The sequence below is a fragment of the Ursus maritimus genome, unplaced genomic scaffold, assembly GCF_017311325.1.
Source record: "Ursus maritimus isolate PB19 unplaced genomic scaffold, ASM1731132v1 scaffold_13, whole genome shotgun sequence".
Taxonomy (NCBI): Eukaryota; Metazoa; Chordata; class Mammalia; order Carnivora; family Ursidae; genus Ursus; species Ursus maritimus.
The window spans coordinates 28,271,520-28,287,068 of NW_024423675.1; the positions used below are offsets into that span (position 1 = coordinate 28,271,520).

General features: G+C 40.4%; 1 protein-coding gene across 4 annotated transcripts in view; it reads right to left on the bottom strand.

Annotated features, from left to right (window-relative positions):
* Window positions 1–14,665, bottom strand: part of MCM9 (minichromosome maintenance 9 homologous recombination repair factor) — a 99,364-nt gene extending 84,699 nt beyond the window's left edge. For 2 of the 4 annotated variants that reach the window (XM_040627703.1, XM_040627704.1), the window contains exons 1-4: window positions 14,580–14,658; window positions 11,957–12,275; window positions 3,586–3,902; window positions 2,337–2,418 (exon numbers count right to left, since the gene is read on the bottom strand). In XM_040627703.1, the coding sequence (XP_040483637.1) occupies window positions 2,337–2,418; window positions 3,586–3,902; window positions 11,957–12,260 (703 nt within the window). In that variant the 5' untranslated portion in view covers window positions 12,261–12,275; window positions 14,580–14,658. Of the gene's footprint in view, window positions 1–2,336; window positions 2,419–3,585; window positions 3,903–11,956; window positions 12,276–14,579 lie in introns of all 4 variants that reach the window. The other 2 variants (XM_008691167.2, XM_008691168.2) reach the window with 2 other exon arrangements.
* Window positions 14,666–15,549: the final 884 nt, after the last annotated feature.

A 15,549-nucleotide genomic window follows, 5' to 3' on the forward strand; every position in this document is an offset into this window, starting at 1 on the left:
ATTTAGAGAAATCTAGGGTTAAAAAAAGAGAGAAATGATGGAATTTGGAGAAATGAGGCAGTTTTGATCTGTCTGGTAGGGGAGAACAGGGATGTAGAATAAGAGGTTAGGGCACATTTGTGCTATGTCTTTTCTCTACAGACTAAGGGTGAGTGAAATTAAGGTTTGGGTGAGAACAGGATATACTTAAAAAGGGAATGTTGAGGTACATTAAGAAGCAACTGTTGATACCCAACTCAAGTTTACCAACCATTTCCATTTTCTGACCCACCTTCAATGTAACTTAAATGTTAAAAAGCAAGTGGAAATTCCTAGGCAAATAGTAAAAGCAACAGTTTTAAAGTTATTTGGAATAAGAAGAGGAAAGAGAAAGAATAAGCTCTCATACCTTGTTCACAGACAAAGGTCTGGTCAAGGCCTGGGAATGTGTATAGGGAGCAGAAGATGCAAGCTTTAGGGGAACAGGTTGCCATCTGCCTTTTCTAGGACTGCAAATAGTAGCCTCAGAGAAGCTGATAAAAGTTTCGCAGTCCTAGGATAACTTTTTTAGGGATCAAAATTCTGTAAATCCAAAAGACTTTTAAACTTCATACTAGAGTCTTTAGTGCCTATCACGTCTGGTAAAAGTTTCTGAAAAAAACTTTCAAATTATCCCTTTGTAGGAGGTCCACTTGGTGTCTGAGATCTTCACCTTTAGCTGACCAGTGCCATGTAAATTTTACAGCCCTAGCTTCTACCAACAACTGAAAAAAGCTCTCTTTATTCTCTTATTCTTTCTTTTTGCATTACATATGTAAAATAATACATTTGTTTTAAAAACATAAACATACCAAATTTTATTATGAATATCTTATGATATTTAAATGTGGTTACTGCAGAAGACAGAATAGGATTTACTCTCTTGAGCAACACTGCTGATTTACAAAACCTCCTAACATCTTAATTTTTCCAATAAAACTCTACCCTACCATTTATTCTTTATAAAAACAATAATTTTAAAATTCAATGTAGAATACTTCCATTCTATACATGTGGGCCGATATTAATCCTTGCCCTTCCACAAATACTTTTTAAGATTTCATTTATTTAGAGAAAGAGAGAGTACAAGCAGTGGGAGGAGCAGAGGGGGGAAGGGAAGGGAGAAGATAATCTCCAGCAGACTCTGTCCTGAGCACAGAGCCTGACGTGGGGCTCAATCGCACGACCCTGAGATCATGACCTGAGCCAGACACTCAACCGACCAAGCCACCCAGGTGCCCCTTTCCACAAACACTTTAAAGTTTGATTCTTCCCAGGCTCCCCAGTGAGGAGAATAGGAGGGGCAAGATGAGTCGAGATAGACAAAAAAGATCTTATGAGTGGTCTGGTTAGCCTCAAGATCAAAATATAACCAAGATGACATTGCAACAACCCCTTCTGGAGCCCTCAGATTTCCAGAACAGCTCTGAGGCTCAGAGTCTTTGATTTGCCTGGAACACTGTAGATCATCCAGACCAACTGCCATCATGAGGCCTAAGTCACTAACAAGATGCTGTACACCCTATGCTTGATTGTCTCTGAGAAAAGAGACTCACCATCCTCTGAGTCCCATGGTGGACAACTTATATTATTAGATATTGAGTCAAAAATCTACGTTCCTGGAGCTTCAGCCTACTGAAAGCCAATAGTATCTTCTGTAACTATAATTCCATTTCTGTATGACAACCTTCCAATTAATGAAAAGTTGGCTATCATGTCCTTCCTGAGGCTTCTCTATGCTAAACACCCACAGTTCTTTTCAGTATGGTTTTGAGTTCCTTCCCAATTCAGGCAATCAGCCAATAGAAACACTCAGCTCCCTCAAAGGACAAAATCAATGTGACTCCTATGGTGGTGTCACCAGCACAGAGGACAGAGGAACAATCACCTCCTTTCTTCTAGATAGCAATAAGAGTACAGTGGCATCTGACAGAATCATACTGTCTGGTGCATTTTATTTAATTGAATGCTAAATCTGCTACAACTTTTAAAGTTACTGCTGTTAAGCAAGGATATACTGAAGAGACTACTGGACGAAAAAGTCAGGGGATCTGGGTTCATGTTCTAGTTCTGCCACTTAACTCTCCATGTGACTTTGGGCACATCGGGTTCTTCATTTATAAAACAAGCGGCTGGACTGGACTGCTAAGCTTCTTTCCTGTTATGTATCACCTCCCACCTCCATGCCAGTTTCTATTCTCAAAGTGAGCAATTAAGCCCTCACACTCACTTCCCAGTACTTGGGAAAATGAAAAGTGGCTTTTTCCTAATCAGTACTTTAGGACATCTCATATAAGCTAGCAAAAGTTAATTCTCACCAGATTTGCAACTGTCTACTAAGTCATCTTCCAGGATAACCTTCATAGATCGTGGAATACTTCCAACAGATAGCCTTTGCACCTAGCAAGGAAAAGGAGACACATACTGAGTATGCTTAAATACATGCTAAGTATTCAGAAGCCTAGCAATTCTTGAAATTACTGTTTCTATTTCCCTGGTATTAACATACAATTTAATTACGATGGGGATTTATAGAATTTTCTTGAAAACTGTGCCTACTATCCATTTACAAACTCACTAAAACCAGAGTAAAATAAAAACACCATTATGGAAAATATCTCCAAATATAATCTGCCTTGTGGATGGTCAAAATAAACATATACTCCAACTATTAAACATAACAAAGTAACTTACCTAGAAAAGACATGCAGTGCCTTCCTGACCTCCAGTCCTAAGACCTGGGGCAAATCACTGTTCCTTTGATTATTCCTTAGTGACAGAACCCTGGTTTTATTCCACATGGACATATATCCAGTAAAAAACAAACTGTATTTCCCAGCTCTCCTGTACCTGGGCATGGTCACATGACTAAGCTCTGGCCAATGAAATACAAGCAGATATGCCATGGGAAACTTAGAGGAAGAGGACTCAAATGGAGACTTGGGGTAGATGCTGATGCTGTTGTCTATCCCTCCCTTTCCCTCCTCCCTGACTAGCATACAGCAGTGACAGGGCTGTAACTACCATCCTGGACAGAGAATAGAGGCCATGTATTAAGAATGGTGCAGAAAGAAAGAAAGACAGGAGTTTGAGTCTTCAACACTAAATATGCCTTTGTGTTTCAGCAGCAAGTAAATGAAAACCTGGCACACTCTGACATGTTAAAGAGTGTCTATCTATGCCTTATTGGACACAGCAAATAAAATCAGGCCTAAACCCCAAATCCTGACCTCTCCAATGTTTAACAATCACCTAAACCCATTTGATTTTCTCCTATTCCTTAAATACAGCTTGTTCGAACTTCTTAAATATTCACTTAATTTTAACATAATTATTAAGTCATTCCACAACCCTCTGTCAATGCTCTCTATACAGAGATGATTATTGTATGGTCTCTAAAGACCGTATTCTGATACATGTGCAACTATACTGTGTGATGACGTAAGCTCCATTTGTCATCCTGTATGTGTTCCCTAGTCCTGGTAATTTGCCCACAGCTGAAAAAAACCTTCTTCAAAGTTGTTATTTCTCTCATTTATTTGATTTGTTGTTATTTCTCTCATTTACCTGTTCCTGAATTTTGATTTCCTGATAATCTCTACACCTAGTTGGAGACGAAGACAAGCCTGAGAGGCAAGTGAATTTTGAAGAATCACAGCTCTCCAAGCTGGGACAGGAGGATGGCCGGCAGAAGGTATAGTACTGCTCAAAGTCAGCCTTGACCACAAATACATGTTTGCATTTGTTACACATGTAATCGCGCTCAAACTCCAGGATCTTTACCAGACTTGTTCGAATCACTGTCCCAGTGACAGATAAAAAGTGTCCCACGTCCTTGGTCTTAGGGATGTGCTCCCTCACCAGCTCAGGACAAACAGGCAAACCTGATGGAAAGAAATAACAAAACACACATCAACTTATATCTTGGGATTTGACTCCATGGAATATATTCTTCTCATATATCCTGGGGGATAAGGTATAATTTCTGAACAAAAATTTGAGTTTTACTTAAGGAAAAAAAAAAATCAGATCAACTCAATTAAGAGAATAGTAAAGGATTATTTTAAATAATAATGATCAGTGGACTCTATCTAAAAGTACATAGCCAGGGGTGCCTGGATGGCTTGGTCGGTTAAGCATCTGCCTTCAGCTCAGGTCATGATTCCAGAGTTCTGGGATGGAGCTCTGCCATCAGGCTCTCTGCTCAGTAGGGAGTCTGCTTCTCCCTCTCACTCTCCCTCTGTGCTCTCCCTCTCTCAAACAAATAACTGAAAGCGTTAAAAAAAAAATAAAAGTATATATCCAGATGACATAACAACCAGGATTTCAAAAAGGATTGATTTTCATAAGAGGGCCATCACAGTAGAATATAAATACAGTATGTAATTGTAACTTCATTCAACAAAAAACATACTGCCACAGGCAACACATAAAATCAACTTATGACTGAGTAAACCAAAGCTGAGTGATAAAGGGAGGGAAGCATAATGACCAGAGTCCCACAGTGCTAGAAGGCTATTGCTTTTTTTAGTTATGTTCAGAATTCATCAATACAGAAATCTGTTTTCAAGCCTTAAATTACCTAGAGGTTTACCCACAGCAGCACCATTTTATTCCTTAAAAAACCTGTGTTTTTCACCATTAATAAACTGGCAAATGCCAAAGAAAATCCTTTTTTGTTTTTTAAAGATTTTATTTATTTATTTATTTGAGAGAAAGAGAGCACAAGCAGGGGGAGCGGCAGGCAGAGGGAGAGGGAGAAGCAGACTCCCGCTGAGCGGGGAGCCCAATATGGGGCTCAATCCCAGGACCCTGATATCATGACCTGAGCTGAAGGCAGACGCTTACCAACTGAGCCACCCAGGTGCCCCGCCAAAGAAAATTCTTAGTAGAAATGCCTACTTTCTCATGTTTGGCTACCATGCACCACTGGAGTAGAGAGATGCTTGCTGGCTGTGATGGTCAAAGGCTGCCTTCTAACAGGTTTATCAAGGTAGCCTTTATTACACTGGTTCGTGCCCCATGGTCCATTGTCTTGTACTCAGAATTTAGCAGCTCCGAAATATGGTAAATGTGCACACTGAAGATGGATCTATTAGATTTGCCAAGCTCTGAGAAAGAACCATAATAATTATGATTATACTTTAAGTTTCTATGGTCAGCACATTTTCTTACTATTGATAGATCTACTCTGAAAGCCAAATAATAATAATAAGGTAGTTTTGGAATTATGAAATTTTTTTAAAAAAGCAAATCAGTTACATGAACTGTATGCTTAAGGCACCAGACTACATTAATCTGGTGTTACAGGTTACAAGTCTACAGACTTAAATTTTCTCTGTTGCTGGCTGAGACTCTCTGTATACGGTGTATTATATTAACAAGGTAGGCACTGCTAACATTTGCCATTATAACTTCTTTTCTTATCCAAGGCTGACCCCAGGGCTAACAAGTGTGGTATCACGTGCACAAGAATAGATAGGTTGGAGCTGGATTAAAATGGTATTTTAGCCATGAAAAAATATTCATTCTATTCACTTCTCATTGATTTCAGGCATCTGTTAATTCAGCTGTGTGTAGCTAAATATTGAGTTATCAAGAATATATTGCTATTTCTACGGGGCTCCTGGGTGGCTCAGTCGGTCAAGTGTCTGCTTTCAGCTCAGGTCATGATCTCAGGGTCCTGGGACTGAGCCCCGCATCAGGCTCTCTGCTCAGCAGGGAGTCTGCTTCTCCCTTTCCTTCTGTCCCCCACCTCTGGTCATGCTCTCTCGCTCTCTCTCTCTCTCTCAAATAAATGAAATCTTAAAAAAAAAAAAAGAATATACTGATATTTCTAGTAAGCCAAGTAAAAGCCATACCGACAACCAAAGTCTCTCATTAAGAACAGGTCTTGTTCTCATGTCCAACATTGCTTATGTTGGTACCATGTCCTTTTTTAGTTTATATCCTATAAGAAAGAAATGACCAAATGGAGGTCTCTCTTCTTATTTGGCCTTAACTGGAATGTACATTATGGCAACCCTTAACACTTCTTTAGAGAATCTCAGTTACCTTTCTATTTCTGGCTTACAAATTTTGGTTTGAAAACAGTGATAAATATAATTTTATTATAGCTTTTTCCTAGAAAGTAGTCTTTAATTTGATGGTGTCTTTTTGTAAATAGTATCTTAGAATAGAAGAATAAAATACCATACCCCCATTCCTTCTACAATAATCCAAGAAAGAAATAATGAAGACTTAAGTTCAAATCTCCTCCACTTATAACCCTTCCATGGCTGCTCACAGATCTAAGAATAAGGAACCAAATCTGGACTGGGCCACAGGGTTTTCCTCTCATACCAAGTCCTCTAAGCACACACTCAGACACTTACATATAGTGTCCCCTTTACCTTGACACTCTCCTCCCAACCTGCTCCTCAAAAATGTCCACAAAAAGAAGCAACATAAGGTTAAGAAACAGATTCTGGAACCAGAACGTCTGGATTTGAGTCACAGCTCTACTACTTACTAGATCTGTGACCTTGGCCAAATCACCACCTCTCAGATTTCCCTTCCGTAAAATGGCAATAACTACAAAACCTACCTCATGGGGTTTTTATTATTAAAAATAATATTTATTATAATTATTAAAATAATTCATAAATGTAAGCTTCTTAGAACAGTACCTTGCATATAGCAAACACTATTTGAACATTAGTTCTTAATACCTAATATTATCATTTTTCCTCCTTAAATATAATTTTCTTAGTAAAATCGTCCTTACCCCACCCCAGATTAAATGTTCTTTTATGTGCTTTAATGCACTGTTCCTCTCTTTCATACCACTTACTGCAATTTAAATAAAAGAGTTATTACGCTTCCACACTAGAATATAAATTCCACAGGAACAAGATTGTGGTAGATTTTATTCACGATTATATTACCAGAGCAAGCACCATGCTTTATAAATAGTAAACATTCAAAACATACTTGAAAGAAAGATGAAAGGCAAGGCTGGGAAGTGGGGGGATGGATATAAGAAATAATAAGGATCCTGTGTTAGCTTTGAGATCAACTAGAGATAGGGGATGAGGAAGAGGGTGAAATTCAGAGTGACTCCCAGTTCTCTGGTTCCATTAACAGGGAATTCTGCAAGGTACATGCTAATCAATCAGTAAATATCTATTGAAAGAATAAGGAAATACCACTTTCAGTTGGAGTGGGGCACAGAGAGTGGAGAAAAATCATAAGTACAGTTTTTGATACACTGAGTTTGCAAGAAGATATCTACTATGAGACATTTAATAAGCATGGTCATATTTGGATACAGAGCTTAAGAGACAGATTCTGGCTAAAATTAAGAAAAAAAAAATAGAGTTAGCATTTGTTTCTATATAGGAGGCAGCTAACGCTCAGATTCGGGATACAGACCACCCTATGAGAGTGCAGGATCCAGGAGAATATGGCCACATTTGAATCCTGAGGACTCAGCACCTACAGGTCAGGTCAAGGAAGAGGCTCCTACGAGGAGGGAGAGAAGCTCCAGCCAGAGAGGGAGGAGAGAGCAAGAGAGTGCTATCAGTGGAGCCAAGGCTAGAATTTCTTAGGTGGGAAGAGTCAACAGTATCAAACAGCAGGAAAATGAAGAAGAAAAACACTGAGAAGTGACGCTGAGAGGCTGTCCCTAGTAAGGCTGGTGAGGCTGGTTTCAGTGTGGTGGAGGTGAAAGGGTGAACAGGAGATTATACTGAAGAAGGGGTGTATCTGTCAGAACATTTACTTATGAAAAGGAGAGTGGATGGAGGATGAAGGGGGACACAGAGTTCAAAGAGGGGTCTTTCTCCTTCTACAAAATGGGAGAAACCTGAATGAGAGAGAAAATTCAGATATAATTGCCAAAAACGATTCACGGTCTAACGTGCCACACTCCCACAGAGTCCATGCTTCCTCAGGAGTTTGGCCTGACTGGGTGACTGACTTCACAGCACACGGTTTACCCATCTCCCTTCCCTTGTCACTTACTCCATCCTAACTGACCGCAGGATGCAGGTTAATGTCTCATCTAAATCAAGGCTCTTGACTAGGGGACATGGCTGGACTTTAAGAAAGCTCTAAACCTCTTGGAATTCAGGCAAAATACTATGTATATACACATACCTGCACTTTCTGGAGAGGGTTCATAACTTTCTCAACATACAATCCTGAAGAACTTATTTAAATCCTCAGTCCCTAAGTTCTATTGGCTTGCATATGATTCTAAGAATAGAAGGAACTTACATTGTGGGAAGAGCCACCAAATCTTCTTCCCCTCCCCTAATTTAATAGTAATGCCCTAACCTCTTGTATTTCCTACGCATGCCCTTGGTCTTAGCTCACATTCTACAAGGCCTCCTCCAAATGCTATTACAACATGACAGTGACCTTCATAATCACTTACTGACTGTACCACTCATTTAGGGCCTTAATCACACACTGCTTTGGATTGTTCCTTAAACATTTTATATGTGGAGGGGAGACTCATTTCTTGAGATCCTTTTTATGCCCAGTGCTTTAATAAGTACTTTTCCATAAGGAGAAAATTAATGAATAAAAAAGAAGGGGGAATGGGCTTTTCCTCTCTCTCTAGCCTCACCTTTGCCAAATGTGGCCCCAAATTTCCCAGTCCAGAACAAAATGCTTGAGTTTTTCTGTGCGTAGAGGGGCTTTACACCTCTGTATCTTTCCTTAGGCATTTTATTTAGTATGGCACTCTCCCCAGTTCACTCAGCTAGGAAGAGTGCATTCAAGTTTTCCCTTCTGCAAGAAAATTTCCCTAAATCCAGGCTAGCACCAGCAAGTGAAACAAATGGAATAGGTAAGCAAAATGGTCAAATGAATGCACCATGTATAAACAACGCCTTTTATGTCTAGAGAAATCTTCTCCAGAGTAAAAAGGAAGATTCCAGAGACACCTTCCATTCCTTGCAAATGATAACCCACGCCTATGCATGTTGGGTCATAAGTCTACACAAACTGGTTTTATTTCAGTCAGCATAAGGAGTTGTTGGAGAGAATTACACAGTTGGGAAGAAGGCAGGTGGAAGGTGGAGGGAGACAGGGCTCAATTCCAAAAGTCCTGCATATGCTCACCAGCCCTTTCTGTGTTCTTCTAGAAGTGTAGCCAGGATGAGTGAATTCCCTGCTGCTCACCCCCAGCAAGGGTCTTAGGTCTAACACAATTACAATGTCTCTGAAGAAAAAACTACGTAAAAGTTACAACCAAATTTTCTAAGAAAATTAGCTCTCAATTATCCTCTACACTTTTACAATACAGGGCAATATGGCATTTTTAATGTTCTTGCACTGGAAACAAAAGAGCAGTTTACATTTTACTGAATCATGTATATGGGACCTGTTAGGAGAAATTTGGGTTTTTTTGGAATTGAGCATATTTGTCTAAAATATGACCAATTGATTATTTTGTAAAGTAACTGTATCATTTTAAGAAAAAGATAATAAGGTAAGTATATTTCTGGATCTTCAGATTCTTTCCATTTCAGATTATTATGATTTTTAAATAAAAATTTTTTAAAGATTTTATTTATTTTAGAAAGAGCGTGCGAGAGAAAAAGAAACCACAAGCAGGGGGAGGTGCAGAGGGAGAGAGAGAAGCAGACTCCCCGCTGAGCAGGGAACCCGATGCGGGGCTCAATCCCAGGACCCCAGGATCAGGACCTGAGCTGAAGGCAGACACTTAACTGACCCAGGCACCCCTATGATTTTTAAATGAATTTAAAATATAAAGACAACATAATGTTAAGCAAAACTGACCACATACAATCAAAATCTTAATATTAAAAAAGATGCTAAGAGGCAGTGTTTTGATACAAATGTCAAATTATTGTAATCTTTCTGTCTTCCTATATATGTTACTAAGTATGTTCTTCAACTAGAACCAGTGAAGGGATGGGGGGGGGGTGTGTGGTGTACATCAAGCACTAAGCCACGGTTAATGCTGAACACAAAAACCTTTATCATTCCCTGATTCACTCAATGATCAAGAACAAAAGGAAATTTTGGAAATAGATTCTGAGCTGTCCATATCTATGCTAGGGATTATGTCCATATCAATTACTTCAGGCCTCTGGTTTTTAGCATGTGGTTCCTGGAACAGCAGTATCACCTAGGATCTGTTAGAAAAGCAAATTTTGGGGTCTCAATTGGAAAAGCAAATTCTGGGGTCTCAATTAGAAACTGTGGGTGGGGCCTTGCCTGGAGTCCAAGATGAAGCTGCAATACACCTAAAACCAGACTATTTCCATCCTTGGTTCATTCTGCTTGGGACACCTCGGTCCCCACCTTACTTACCTTCTCTTCTTGACATCTCCAGTGAATCTGCTAGAATTCACTGCCTGTTCTGTGGGCTAATATATCTTGCACCTACCTTGAGTGAGGCATGCATCACATAACATAAAAGCTGCCACTAAGCTCCTTTACAATTATGTTTAACATGCACATGGGCATGTCTCTTTGGGCACATATACACCATCTGGTAAATATTTGATTACACAGTTATTTCCCCTACAGCCTTAAGCTTCTTTAGATGAGGGACTATACCATATTATTTGGGTTTCCCAGGAGACTAGCAAATGCCTACACTTAATACATTTGTAGAATGAATGCACCATGGTAATAACATAATTTGCAATTTACTTTTTCAGAGAATTAGAAAAAAAAAAAAAAGCTAAATTTACCTGAAACCAATAGGGTCACCTAGGCAGACAAAATTTTGGTATTTAAACTAAGCATGGAAACATATCTAAACATAAGGACAGCCTAAAACCATTCCTAAATACCATTTCAGTAACATTAACTAAAGTCCCTTTTAACAATCTTCTCTGGGGCACCTGGGTGGCTAAGTCTGTTAAACCTCTGCCTTAGGCTCAGGTCATGATCTCAGGATCCTGGATTCAAGCCCCATGTCAGGCTCCCTGCCCTCGGGGAGTCTACTTCTCCCTCTCCCTCTGCCCCTCCCCTGCTCATGCTCCTTGTCTCTCTCTCTCTCAAATAAATAAAATCTTTAAAAAACAACAACAAAAAACAAAACAAAACATCTTTTTGCAACATTATTATAAGGAAACATTTGTTCTTGATCCTACCAAGAGATTATCTAGTGTCCTATGCTTAAAGATTTATAATATTCATAATTCTATTCTAGATAAAATACTATTTTTTCAATTAAATCAAAGGTATTGTCTTTGGGGGGGGATCTTAATTTATCTCCAAAGAGTTCTACTAAATTGACTCATCTTTTTGGAATCATAGCAAGCATTTTTGTTGATTATAAATCCACACCTTTCTGAAATGTACTATAAAGTATTTATTTCTAAACAAAATGGTACGTGTGTTCTCCAACTTAACCTGCAGTAATTCAAAGATACAGCTTTGCCACAAGCTGATTGCTCCACTGCAACTTCTTAAAAATTAAGATACTTAATCTGCCATTCATTTGATAAAAACTGAGTGCCTAATAAGTGGGCAGCATAATGCTAAAGTTGAGATATAAAAATAATAAATTTCCTGAAATAGTTTTGAAGATCACAGGGTAGAATCTACCACTTTTCTAATTCTTGGTATTATCAATTCTTTCATTAGTAGTCACAAAAGCTCATAAGCCTGCTTTGAATTACAATTTTATACACACATATCTGTGTGTGTATGTACACACTAACATACTGTTGTTTCCAAACATTCTCCTTCCCCTCAGTTGGCCTGGCTAGTACCCCAGCCTTCCAAATGTCCAGAGGAAATAGTATAAAATCATTATTCTGCTCTAAAAGTTACCATCAACTACACAATAGATATATTTTTAAGCATAAATATCAATTATTTCTTAGTGCTCTGAATTCGATATGTGTTAGAATTTCTCAAAACATTCCTAGATAATAAGTGGCAGTAAAATCCTTTAGTGATTCACCTGATATCCTGGCATGAAGATTCTGCTTCATAGAGGCACCCTCAGGTTGAGAAAGGGACTGGAGAATTGTCAAGGCTGATCTTCGCAGAGCACTATCAAAAACTGTTAGTACTTCATTTGGGAATGCGTTGAAATATTCCCCAATTTCCATGTTGGTCTCAAAAAGGGTCATGGCATTAACCACAACTGGGTAATGGGCATCTTCATCACTTTCCTTCAAGATTAGAAGAATATCATTCTTATGGTATTCCGAAACATAGGATTCAAACACTTGACCAACCAGTGTAACTTGCTCACTATTCATCTTGAATCTAGGTGACTAAAGAAAAAGACCATATTATACCTTTGATATTGCAGATATAGACACAAGCTAACAACAACAAAAAAATGGTTGTAAATTGTTATGGGCCGCACTATCAACTCAAAATATTACCCGTATTAAAATCTTAATCAGATCTGAATTACCTGTTATAGTCATTTAGTAAGTGTATTTTTTAAGAAACTGAAGCTAAACCAAAGTTAAAGAATTCGGTTTGTACTGATCACTGAAATTCAAATGGTCCAATGGCTTTCCCGTATCTTTTCCTCAAACTGCCTCCTCATTAACCCTATGATATGCTATTAAAGGCCCTTTCCTTTTCTTTAACCACATTCCATATACACATTTGCTCTCAGGTATAAAATCTTAAACAGCAGTCTTTTGGCTAAAGTTACTTCTGGCAGTGTTCTTTGCATGTGTCCTGGTTCTAAGACATATCCTCCTTTCTCTTTCACTCTCTCTCATTATACACACATTCATTTTCTGCTACGTAAATGGAACATACATGGATAGCCAGTTCTGACTTGAATAAGTAACAGATTTGCTTCAGAAATTTACATTTTGAGGTGAATTTGCTTATTTTCTCTTCCTAACTAGGAAACTTATTGGTCTCAGCAAATACAGCTGTCAAGAGTATAAAGAAACTAAATAAACTGAGGAAAGGAAAATTGGTCTTTAAATGATAAATAACTAGATTGAAAATAAATATACTATATTACATTACTTCATCTATCTCATTCCCCTGGCAATATATATTTTTTTAAATTTGTATCTGGAGATTAAAAGAGCCTACCCCCATTCTATTTTCATGTATACAGACAGATATCTATCATGTTCATGATCCTATGCTGGGAAATAAGCAGCACAAAAAAGATCCTCAGTGCCCTTAGAGAACCAAGGCACAGACCAAACGAAAACAGTGCCCTAACTGTGGTAAAAATGCAATATGAAGGAGAGAAGGATTAAATTTAAATGGAGTGACAATCCCAGACGTGGCAATGGGCAGTTCCAAATAAACTGTTGAAATCGATCATCTAAGAAACTCTTATTTGGTTTGGAAACAGAGAACTGGAAGACCAATGCACCTTAACTTGACATTTCATTCACCCACCATTTACCGTATTGAGTTCAACAAATAGATGATAAAAGATGACTTATGAAGTTCACATTTCAGCATCCTATGTGTTACACAGGCTACTTATTAGCAATATTTTGCCTTTTCTAGGAATCTATTCTAGAAGGTGTGGAAGGAGTAAAGGGGGTATGTGTCATAGGCCAAGAATTCTCACAATTACACGATACGAGTGTGAAGTTGACAGATGGGTATGTGTATATCCAGGAGAATGAGTGAGAGCAAATTATGGCCGCTACATTGATAAGTAATTTGTTTTGATTTGGTAATATAAATTCAGCCAAGTGTAAACCAGAAATAGCGCTTGGAAATAACTAATCATATAGTATTTCCAGAATGTGGCCTTTGCTTAAGACAAACAAACTGGACTCCCAAGAGTTCCTACAAATGAATCTATAAGATTCTATAAATGCATATTAAATTTGGAGCCACAAGTTTAGCAATTTATAAGACAGTTCCACATAGGGCAGAAAGGGGGTAGCTGCAGAATTCACGGTTCATCTTTTGAAAAGAATTCATCTTTTTAAAAAAAACATAGCATTCCCTTTCAAAATCTGTGCAAAACTGTTCGACTGTTTCTAAGCAGTTTGCTAACCCTATAAACATGCCCACCCTTATCGTTCTACAACTTTCAAGTTCCCTTTCTTTTTACTTATTGAGTGTCTGAGGTCAAACTACAAAGATGTGCTGCTTCATTCTCTGGATCACGCGAAGCGCCGACAAGAGCCAGGAGGGCTAAGCCGCGACTTCCATCTGGACCACTGGGAATCCCCGCCCAGCTGCCGCGCCGCACCCACCGGGAACCACGCCCCCTGGCCGGTCCCCGCGGCGCGGCGTCCTAAGACCCGCCCCTCTCGCCGGCTACCCGCGTCTTCCAGGCGCCTCCTCCCCGCCCGCGCGCTCGGCTTCCCGCGGGCGCTCGGCAAACGTGGAGTCGGGCTGTACTCAGAGGGCTGCTTTCCACACTTCCGTCTCTGGACGCAGCCCCTGCCCTACAATACCTCAGCAGGACTCTGACACTACCCGGGCTCGGCAACCGGGCAGTTCGGTCGCCCGACCAATCCTGGAGTTGAATAGTTTGGGAACTAACCAGCTGTGGGCGAGACTTAGGACGAACTGCGAGAGAAAAAAAATAATAGTAACGGTGAAACGATGCTGCGGCTGTCACTTACTGGCGGATACGCGGTGTCACAAGTCACCGGGGACACGCTGCTCCCGAGGCTAAGGGACGCGGAGAGCTCGGGCCTGGCGGCGGGGGTTCGAGGAGGCCGCTGGGGGCGGGGCGGGGCGCGTGCGCCGGCCGCTCGAGGCGCCGCCGGCCGCGGGGGCGCGCAGTCTCCGACGGATCCGCCTCGCGCCTGGGCGAAATAGGCGCTGCGCCGGCTCCTCGGCCGGGCCCGCGCACCCGACGGACGCCGAGCCGCGCACCGCCTCAACTTCACCGTGCAGGTGGCTCTTCCGGGTGGAGAAGCTGGCGGGCGCGCGCCCCGCCTGGTGCCGCGGGACGCGAGAAGGTGGAGCGGGGCGGGGTGGGAGGGGCTAGGAGGGCCGGGGCAGGGCCCGAGAAGTTCCAGGGCGGGGCCGGGCTGAGCCTCCCGCCCCAGGTGGAATGTGGAGAGCAGGGTTGTGCGGTGGCTCGAGTGGCCAGTGTGGTTCGCACTCCTGAACTAAGAATTATGGCAAACGCAAGGTCACAAAGATTTTCTGCAGTGTTTTCTTCTTAAAGTTTTAGGATGAAGATACAGAGTTCCCATATAACCGTCCCCCTCACGTGCAGTATTCCCCACACACCCACAACCTCAGCTACTGTCAACATATTCTCACCAGAGTGGTGCCATTTGTTACAATCGGTGAGCATACATTGAAACATCATCATCACCCAAAGTACATAGTTTACAGTCTTGTTTGCTCTTGGTGGTGTACATTCTATGGGTTTTAACAGATGTAGTATAATAACATGTATCCACTATTGTTGTATATACAGAATAGTTCACTGCTCTGAAAGTCTGTGCTCTCTTCATCCCTCCCTCCCACTTAATCTCTAGCAACAACTAATCTTTTTACTGTCTCCATAGTTTTTCCTTTTCCAGGATGTCATATATAATTGACTCTTAAATAACACAGGTTTGAACTGTATGGGTC